Source organism: Clytia hemisphaerica, unplaced genomic scaffold (genome assembly GCF_902728285.1).
Source record: "Clytia hemisphaerica strain Z4C2 unplaced genomic scaffold, Clytia hemisphaerica genome assembly, whole genome shotgun sequence".
NCBI lineage: Eukaryota > Metazoa > Cnidaria > Hydrozoa > Leptothecata > Clytiidae > Clytia > Clytia hemisphaerica.
Window position 1 is genome coordinate 137,973 of NW_027103956.1, and position 10,201 is coordinate 148,173.

Sequence of the window (10,201 nt, forward strand, 5' to 3'; positions counted from 1 at the left end):
AGAGGAAGAGGTTTGTCACTTGGAGTTTTATAAAAAAGATTATAAACAAAAAAGGATTATTTTTTTTTTAAATTAAGAACAGAAGAGGATAAAAGAGTATTTCTTATATTATACGATGAGTTATATTTATATTATAAGTAAGAGTTAAAATAAATGATTTGAGGTGAGGTATAATGTGAGTTTTGATAAGAAATATGATATGATGTGAGCGGACAAAAGCAAGAAAAATAAGTGATTTTTATAAGTTAAATAATGATTGTGGAAAGTAAAATATTTTTTGTATTGATGTAATAGATAATAAAAACTATAAAGTGTGTTTGGACTAATTTTTTTTTTGCATGAAGTTAAAGGTGATATATTATTTACAGTGTATATGTGATTAAATATTAAATAAGGAGTTTGTAGAAATTAAGAATGTGTGAGGTGAAACAGAAAAAATGTGTCGATTTAAAAGAAAAGAACATAAAATACTATAAGTGTATTAAAAGAAGTTCAAAAAGACAATAGTAGCTCATATAACGTTGGTTTATCAGGATTATTTCTCGTTAAGTATTCTGTGTGATTGATTGGGTGATGAGGTGTAGCTACTGCTTTGTTAAACCATATCTTAGAAAGATTTTTAAGTCTGTCTATTATTGAGCAAATCTTGGCTTCTGCATACATGTCTGTGATTCTTGCCCATCTTGGTTTGTTTAAAATTATACGTAAAGCTTTGTTTTGAATTAATTCTAATCTGTTAAGTTGAAAGTTTGAGAGAGAAAGAAGGCAAATGTGGGAGTATTCAAGTCTTGATCTTAAGAGACTTTTATAGAACATAAGAAGTTTGTTTTTATTCATATTATATTGGTTTTTCAGTGTGGTAAGAAAGTTTAGTAGATGATACGAGCTATTAATTTTATTAGTGGTATGAGTTATTAAATTTAATTTTTTATCAATGGAAAGACCTAAAAAATTTATTTCATTTCCTTTTTTTAATCTAGTGTTTCTAACCCATAGTGTGATTTTGCTTGTTCCAAAGTTAATGTGCTTGGTTTTATCTAAATTTACTACTAAACCCCACTTGTCAAACCAGTCAAATAAAATTTCTATATATTCATCTAGGTGTGAGTCGTAAACTCTTTTGTACCTTTCCCATGCCCCAAGATCATCTGCAAACTGAGACAGTTTAGTCTTATTGTTGGTAGGTTTAGGAACATCAGAAACAAAAATAGAGAAAAGTATAGGTGAAAGACAGGAGCCTTGAGGGACACCTGCTTTCAAAACAAAAGTAGAAGATTTAAAATCATGATGTTGGATAAAAGCTTTACGATTAGATAGATAACTATGAAGAATATGAAGTAGATATTTTGGTAGACCAAGAGTGTTTAATTTGTAAAGAAGGAGACTATGATTAACTTTATCAAATGCTTTCTCAAAATCAACAAAAACAGCATGCATGCGTTCCCCAGTGATTTTTGCTTCTTGAAAGTCATTAATTAATTGAAATAGATTGTCAATGGTGGACCTGTTTTTCCTAAAACCTGATTGTTCATTATTTAATATATTATTGGTTTCAGCCCAATTGTATATTCTATCTGCTATGATCTTCTCAAAAATTTTGCCAATTGTAGGTAGGAGACTAATTGGTCTGTGTTCAGATATTTTGGTGGTATTCACTTTCTTTGGGATCATTTTTATTTGTTTTGAGCTGGGAAGGAAAGACAGAGTTGTTAAGCCAGTCGTTAAAGAGAGAGGTGAGACAAGGAGCTATTTGTTCAGAGATGGTATGGAGAAGTTTGTTTTTGATCCCATCATCACCTGGAGCTTTGTTGGGTTTAAGGCCCTTCAAAACATCCATAACCTCAGACAGTATGATTGGAGCATCAACAACATATTTAGTCAAATTAGAAGAAAAACGATAATAAATGGAGTTATATTCTCTGAGATGGAATTGAGTGTTGTTAAACCAATAGTCTACTAAATATTTATGTCTATTGTCTTTAGATTCGTTAGGTTGAAAGATTGTCTTCTGCCTGTCACAAAAAGCATTGGCTATGTCCTGTTTGTCCTTTACTAATGATCCATCATCTTTTTTGAAAGTTTTAGGGGAATTAAATTTACTGTTTTTGCTATCTCCATCTAGAATGGTTTTTATCAGTTTCCAAGCTTTTTTAAATGTTGTTTTATTGTTAATTTTAGTTTTTATATCGTTAAATCTTTTGTCTTCAGTATTCCTGTTTTCTTGTTTAATTTCTCTATTTAATTGATTCTTTTTCGATCTCAGAAAGATGGAGTGTTTATTTTTCCTGAGAAGATTAATGATTTTTCGTCTTTCTTTAATTAGTTTTCTTGACTTTAATGACAGACCTTGGTTATTAGATGTAATTAATTTTCTTGGAACTTTAGATTCAATGACCTTTAATAAAGAAATAAGTTGAGAAGTTTTGTTTTCAACTTCTTGAACACCAAAGACTTTTCATTAGAAAAATTACTGAGAGAACTAGAGACAGAATCAAGATTAAGTTTATGATAGAGTCTGATGTATTTAGTCTTTTTACAAGAAGCAAGAGGATCAAAAACAGAAAAAGTAACTGGGAGATGGTCAGAACCCATATTAGAGAGTGATGATATGTTTTCGATTTGAAAAAATCTATCTTGGGATGTTATAATCTGTTGGATTATTTCCTTATATTCCCCTTTTTTGTTTTTGTAAATAGGAGGCATATAGTATGTTTCCATATTACTTTCATCGAAAAGTTCTCTGAAATCTGAGCCCCTTTTGTTTTCTTTAAGGCATCCCCAAGAAGGGTGTTTAGCATTCAGATCACCAACAATGATAGAATTTGATGGAAAGAGAAATTTAACAACATCTAGATCTACAGTGAAAGAAGGAGGAAAATAACAACAATAGAGGTTGAAAAAACGTTTCATGTTTCTTGAGTCTGGAAAAATACTGACAGAAATAATTTCATGTTTACCAATCTGGAATTTTTTGTCATAATCAAAAGCAATGTCATTTTTTATCAAAATTGCAGTACCCCCACCATATGATTTTAAAGTACGTCTGTCTATCCTATTATTCATGATAGGAATATAATTTGGAATGGTAATGGTTTCTTTCTTAATGAGTTTTGTCTCATTGAGACATACTAAGTCTGGTTTTTGTTCAGTAATGAGGGTTAAAAGATCTTGTTTCTTAGATTTGTATCCATTAAGGTTTAGTTGCAAAATTTTCAAAGTCATGGTAAAGAAGTGTTACATTCAGGTGGATTTTGTGCACAGATTAGAGAGGTTTCTTGAAGGTTGGTAAACTTGTCTGTAAATCCTATTTTATCAATAGGTCCTAGATGTCTAGAGGAAATGCTAAGAAGCTGGAAACAAATGTTCATGAAGTCAGACATATGACCCTGTTCCATAGCATAGAGACATTCGAAAAGAATAAGAATAAGAGAATTGTTAGAGACATGATTTTTGGAAAAAGAAGATAACTCAGAGGAAAGTTCTTCAGATAATTCTGTTTTGGATACAAAAGATTCTTTAATTACATTTACAGAGGATTCTAGTTTATCAATTCTAGGAGTAAGATTTTTAAGGTGAGTTTCTAAGTTTACAAAGTTTTGCGTGTTGGGTTTTATTATTCTCAACAATCTTACAAAGATTAGAATTTATTTCAGACAATTTATTATCAACATTTTCAATGTAGGTCAGACAATGATCCACTTTAGACTCCAGAGAAACAGATTTCTTCTCAAATTCGACAACTTGTGCATAGGATTTTTCGAAGGACTGACAGGTGGTTTTAACTTCTGATACAGACTGAGAGATTGTGTTGATCTTTTGAATCTTTTGTCTATCGTTTCTTGTTATGGTAGCTTTTTCAAACAATTTCTTATAAACCTCACAGCCTCTGTAAAAAGCAGAGTGACCTCTTCCACAATTTACACAAGATTTAGTCGAGCATTTCTTAGAACAGTTCTCTTTTCCACACCAACTACATAGCTGAGCATTAGATTTGCAAGCTGAGAAGATATGACCGAATTTAAAGCATTTTTTACATTGAGTTATATAATTATCTACTGGATCGTAGATTCTGACGTGGTGTTTACGAATAAGATTATTTATTTTAGTAGTGAAAGAAAATTCTTCAGAAATGTCACCTTTTACAACTTCAAAAATAACAAGATTACCCTCTTTCCTTAAGTTAAAACCCCTGGGAATACCATGATGTTCTAAGTTTTCATAAACTTTTTCCAAAGAGATAGGTGGAATGTCAGAGTCTTTGGCAGTTTTATTCACACAAAAGCTATCTAAAAGTCTTGAACGTTTGTCGATTTGCAACCTATTAATTTTTTCAGACCAATTATCTCTATCCATGATTTTATCTATGTCTACAATATCTATTTCACAAATTAGAACAGATGATTTGGTATGTGCTTCTTTAACAGAAAGAATTTTAAAATTATTTAAATGAGAGTTTATATTCTCAATATTATAAGGTTTATTAAAAGAGTGTTCATGCAAGATAATTTTAAGTTTTTCTTTTTTATAGAAAGTCAAATGTGGGACCAACAACATTAACAACTGGGTTTGACCAAGGGGGAAGAAGAAGAGCTACGAGATTCAAAACCAGACAACAATTCAACACCATCCTCATTATGGATTGGTTCAGATTCAGACTGGATATTGTTCTTTTTTGGAGAGGAAGTAGATGGTTGGTCAAGAAAATGAACTTTCAACTTTTTTCTTTTGGTAAAATCTTCCTTAAGGACATCAATGCTTCTAGCAGTATCTTCTAAAGGAGAAGTAGGAACTCTTTTTTTGCTAGTTGACATGGCAACGATGATAGAAAAAGGTTCTTAGTAACATAAAATTTAATTAAAAAGTACTTTCCCAGACGACACAAATAGGGAAGTGACACACTTCAGTAGAAAATTAATTAAAAAGTACTTTCCCGAAAGACACAAAATAAGATAGTGTATAAAACACACTTTAGTTAAGTTAATTAAAAAGTACTTTCCCAGACGACACATATAATAACGTTTATGTTTTTATATCAATTTTTTTTTTCAAATACGTATCCACTATCGCACTTAAGTGATTAACATGAAGATTTCTGATTTTTATATAAATTGTAATGTTTATGTAAATTTTTATAAAGTTGTTTAAATCCACTATCAGCACTCAAGTGATTAACGTAGATTGTATTCGTAAAAATATTATAGTATTATTGAAAGTTATGATAAGTATCACACAAAAAATGATCCAAACTTTGGGTGTTTGTCAAAACACAGAGCAGGTCGCCGGGTACGCTTAACCTATACTTGAAGTTCACCTCTCCAGGACTGGCAAGCCAGTGTGGTCTGCTATACCACCGAAGCCCTCGTTCAGTAGTACCCGAGTCTAAAGCCCAGAATCTGAGCTGATCAGTTTTTCCGCAATTTCGTTTTCCGCAAGTTCGTTTGTCCGCACTGTTTGCAAGTAAAATTTGTTTTTTAGGGGAGTTGAGAGACGACCTTCCTCTTCGAAAGTCAACTGAATTTGATTTGGATTTAATTGCACTACGAAATAACAAAAAATACATCAAATAGTTATTACGTTAATTAGCACAAATTATAACGAAGCCCCTGAGACTTACATTCTGGCCCGCTGCCCTAGCAATGACCAACAGCTCATGTACAGCAGCACAAGGCTAGAAGACCTCAAGGAAATGTAAAAGACGCCGATAAAAGTTGACGGGTGTGAGATTCACGACTCACTCAGAATTTTTAAGGGTATGTTATGTTACATGTATGTATAAAAAAGCTATTTACACGGCGTAAAACTATAACATGATATTAAATTGGATATCACTTATTCTATATTTTTAATATAAATGTCATGTTAAAATCTAAGAAGTGGGAACAATCAACGAACAGCTCTGAGCCATAATTATAGGAAAGTCTAGTAAAATAGTAGATGGTTGAATGTTCACTTTCGAGTCGTGCCTAATAATAAGTCGCTTTGATTTTTCAGGAGATGCCCCTGCTTGCCAACTAGAAAGTGGTCACAAAAAGGGCGGCCATCATTTTTGTTGGCTTTGTAATCTAAAATTCAATGGCGTGAGCTTTAGTTTACAGCAAGCCCTCTGCGCTAAATTCACGACATTGGAAGACAAATGCAAAAAGGTCCAGCAGAGCGTCATCGGACAGCAGAGCGTCATCGGACAGCAGCTCACCGAAGAGGGTGCCTTCGATTACGTTTCTGCCTTACGTAAGCACCAAGTTGTGGCTGATCTGAATAATCGAGAGGTCAAGGGATGGCTGGAAGCAGAACCAGTGAAAGACCTGAAACAGTATCTTGAAGATGAACTAGCAGGTTGTCATCGGCTGCCAGCACTCCTTCATGAAGCTCCTCGGACAAGGTTTAACGATGATCGGTTTAGGCGACTATGAAGTTATTGGTGTTGAGCCCCTTCACACCATTACGGGGCATCTCAGGAACCTTTTCGAGGAATTACCACAACACATGAAGAAAGCAGACAAAAAGTATTTTGAAAAAGCCCTCGACGCAGCATTTGGTGATAAGCAGGTCAAACGAGGATGTGACTATCGTAAAGCGTTGCTAGAGCTAACATCGATGATGCGTCTTAAGCTCGATGATAAATTCATGGTGCTATTTGAGACCATGTGTGAAATTCAAGAGATCTGCTATTCACGTGAGCGGACACCCCAACTAATTTTTCGATTCTCAAATCTCGTCTTCATTCACGCCATTACTTTGATTGATTCTTTTCTCCGTCCAAAAAAGTTAACTTCACGAAAGTTTTTCGGCCAGTATTTCCATTCGCTCCTACACGCACCGCTACATTTCCGTTTGTTTCCCATGCCATCAATTAACGCCGAAGATGAGGAAAGGATGTTCACAATTCTGAAGAAGTTTGCACTGGGAACATCAAACCATCATCCTGATAACGTTCTCGCCAACGGTTTTCTTCGGATCCAAGTCCGTGAGGAGTTAACGGAGGAAAAGCTGATGAATAAAAGAGAGAGAAAATGCAAGTCAATCGTCAGTAAAGTCAATGTCAAGCCAAAAAAACGATGCGAAACCGTCATCCCCCCAGCAATAATCAATGCTTACCCGTATGTTTGGCAGGCACATTGCGAGTCCATTGCAGACTTCTTGTCAATCCAAAACAACTGGGTCGAACGCAAAGATGGAATCGTCCTTTGTGATCTGAAACCGAATGTAAGAAATTTCAAAATGAGTCATTTCAGGTCCTTCACGTTGGCAAAGGAGTTGAAGCGTGTCCAAGACATCTGGAATGACCTCCTGGAAAATGATTCAGACAACATCCCTTGCCACGCAGTCAAAATCAACGAGGAAGGGGAAATAAGGGATTTGAGTAGCCTTAAATTGATCAAGAGTACACGAAGAGGTAAATAGCACATAGCACATTTTTAAACAGTCCATTTTATGTGAACCACCTTCATTGTATGTCAACGTTAACAAACAATTCTACTATAAATATAGCATTATATTTCCTTGTTTTGTTCTAGAAAACAGAAGGTAAGGATAACTATTAAAATTTCTATTCATTCCCTTTGCAGCGTCAAAAAGAAAAGTGACAGGTATTGAGGTGCCCACAGCAATAGATCTGAACATTACACCGGCGGCAGCTATTGCAAATATGGTTTTGGACAGCCCAAACTTAGAACAACTCAAGGTTCGAATAACAGCCCAGAGCCTAAATTTAGCATTAAAATAAAATAGCAAAACAGTGAAAACTTTACGGTTGATTTTTATTTGTTGTATTAATTACACTTTTTTCAGTAGAAACAATCTGTAAGAAGCAAAAAAGTAACAAAGCTATAATCTGTTTTATGTTTTTGAGACATCAGCTAAGAAACTGGTTTTATTTACAAAGATTCTTTCTTCTTTAGAAAACAAGCCGTCTTCAATCTTTTCGACTCCTTGTGATCCAAAAACACCTATCAAGAAAATGCGTAAGTAATTCTTTTTTTTTTTAAATGGGAATTCTTTCTGATTAGAAATTTATGATTGATTTTATATTAATAGCTAATAAAATCTTAACATTTAATTCCTTTTTTCTATCAGTTGACACATCAATTAACGAAAACATCCTGGACAACCTTCACAGCACAACACAAATCCTACAAAGCACTCCAGGACCCTCACAACCAAAGAAAGTCTGTCCATCCATTAGTCATATGCGTGAGTATAGACATATTCTCACTCTTTAAATGAAGACCCTAGCTAGCCAGGCGGGGATTATCTGAACGCATCAAAAGCCCTTTTGAGAAATACCACTGGCACTTTCTTTTTCAACCTATTCACACTCAACTACAAGCAATATTGGTCACGTAACTTCCAGCCCAAAATATATAATGTCGGGGGGGGGGGCCTCATTCAGAATTAGACTTTTAGTATAGATAAAACAGAAATACACAAAGAAATGGTAGGCTCAAATTTAATAAAGTTACACATTCCAAACCTCAGGGTAGTTAACATAAATTCATACTTTTATAGCACCTATTTCAACTTCTATGATTTCAACAAATGAGGAAATTGAAGAGTCATTGTCGAATGAAATTGAAGAGTCAATGTCGAATGAAATTGAAGAGTCAATGGATATTGGTAAGTAAAAACTCAAATATTTCCGAATTAGCCATTCTTTCTTTTGTCAATAAGACTTTGTTTCTTATATAAAATTCTTGATTTTTAGTTGTCTCTACTGCTGATGAGTCCAATACAAATGATGATACATCAAAGTCTGAACCTGAGTGTGGACAAACACCATTAGCATTAGGTTTGTATATGCATTAATTTTCATATATTTGAGTGTCTACCACAACATATATTGAAAATTGGTTAAAATAAACAAGACAATAATAGGATTTGGTCAAAAAATTGTATAGGTTTGTTTTTTTTCATTGTAGTCCCTTATGTGTCAGTGACGAACATTGAAGAACCAAATTCAAAGGCTGAAGATGAACAAATTGGTTTGTATTTCCAACTAGACCTTTTTTTCGTTGTAGGCAAATTTTGACTTATCATCTTATACAGTAAAGCTATTGGTAGGAGGCAAGTAAGAGGCAATTGAAGAAAAATTTGTGATTATTTTTTAAACGTCACTTTTTGTTTAAGAAGTGTCACAGTTTGAGTAACAAGCTTTCACTTTTTCATTCAGCAACATTCATCCGGAGACAAAAGTATTCAACGTCAACATTAATTTCAAAAGTAGTGCTTCAAGTCAATTTGAAAAGTTAGTCACAAGAATCGAAGTGCAGCTTACAAATGAATGGACAAGTGCAAAAGAAGAGTTAAAAAATCTTGAGAAAAAGGCAATGTCAGAAGATAAGGAAGAGATAGCAGTGGTTCCAAAAGATGAGGAAAGATATCATCAAGCTAAAAATATTATGACAATAATTGAAAAGCTTAAGAGGAAGTTCGATTTGGTATTAGATTGAGCAAAAATAAGTATTTATTCTAACCTGTAAATAATCCAATCATAACAAACACTTAAATTCTTAAGCAGTACCAAATGAAACTTACACTAAAACTCCATTACAAAAAAACTAGGTGACAGCTTTTTTATTACCAATAATCTTTCCTACACACAATCTTACCCTTGAAGTTTTGAGGTATCAAAATCCTTTTCATGTCGATCCTGTTATATCCTAGTTTGAATAGCTACGTGCCTTCTTGATCCTTTAGAGATGTATTAATTTATTGTTTTTTTTTTATTTTTTACCATTTAATTGTCCTTATATATATAACTTTTTCCGTGAGATTACTCAAATTCTTTATACATACTGAGATTTCATTCGTTATAAGAAATGTGTTAGTGAACATGATATGAGGCATTATCAAAACGTTGAGTTTTTTTGTTTTGACCTTCCTGCTCACGATAAATTCAAATTACTTATTTATTATTTAAATATCATTAATTTTGTATGTATATATGTTAAATGTCATGAAGAGACAAATTCCAATTCACATTGAAGAGTAATTTTTTTAAAGAGTAATTATTTTGGTGCTCACAAAATTGTAAATTTATTTTAGTTGACAGATTCTACAATAAATTGATAGTTTATTTTTCTAAATAATGAAAAAAATTATTGAAGAATTTGAATCACAACATTATTTTTTTCAGATTGTGGACATTGTCTTTAATGGTTCTTTCTACCGTGAAGTCGGGTAACTTGCATCAGTGGAGGCTAAC

At 33.2% G+C, this 10,201-nt stretch overlaps 1 protein-coding gene across 1 annotated transcript; it reads left to right on the forward strand.

Annotated features, from left to right (window-relative positions):
• Nucleotides 1-6,000: 6,000 nt before the first annotated feature.
• Nucleotides 6,001-9,067, forward strand: LOC136810166 (uncharacterized). The gene is made up of 7 exons (XM_067066739.1): nt 6,001-7,393; nt 7,566-7,681; nt 7,899-7,961; nt 8,074-8,190; nt 8,506-8,613; nt 8,702-8,785; nt 8,916-9,067. Exons 1-5 carry the CDS (start codon nt 6,361-6,363, stop codon nt 8,524-8,526), a joined length of 1,350 nt encoding a protein of 449 aa, XP_066922840.1. The 5' UTR covers nt 6,001-6,360; the 3' UTR covers nt 8,527-8,613; nt 8,702-8,785; nt 8,916-9,067.
• Nucleotides 9,068-10,201: the final 1,134 nt, after the last annotated feature.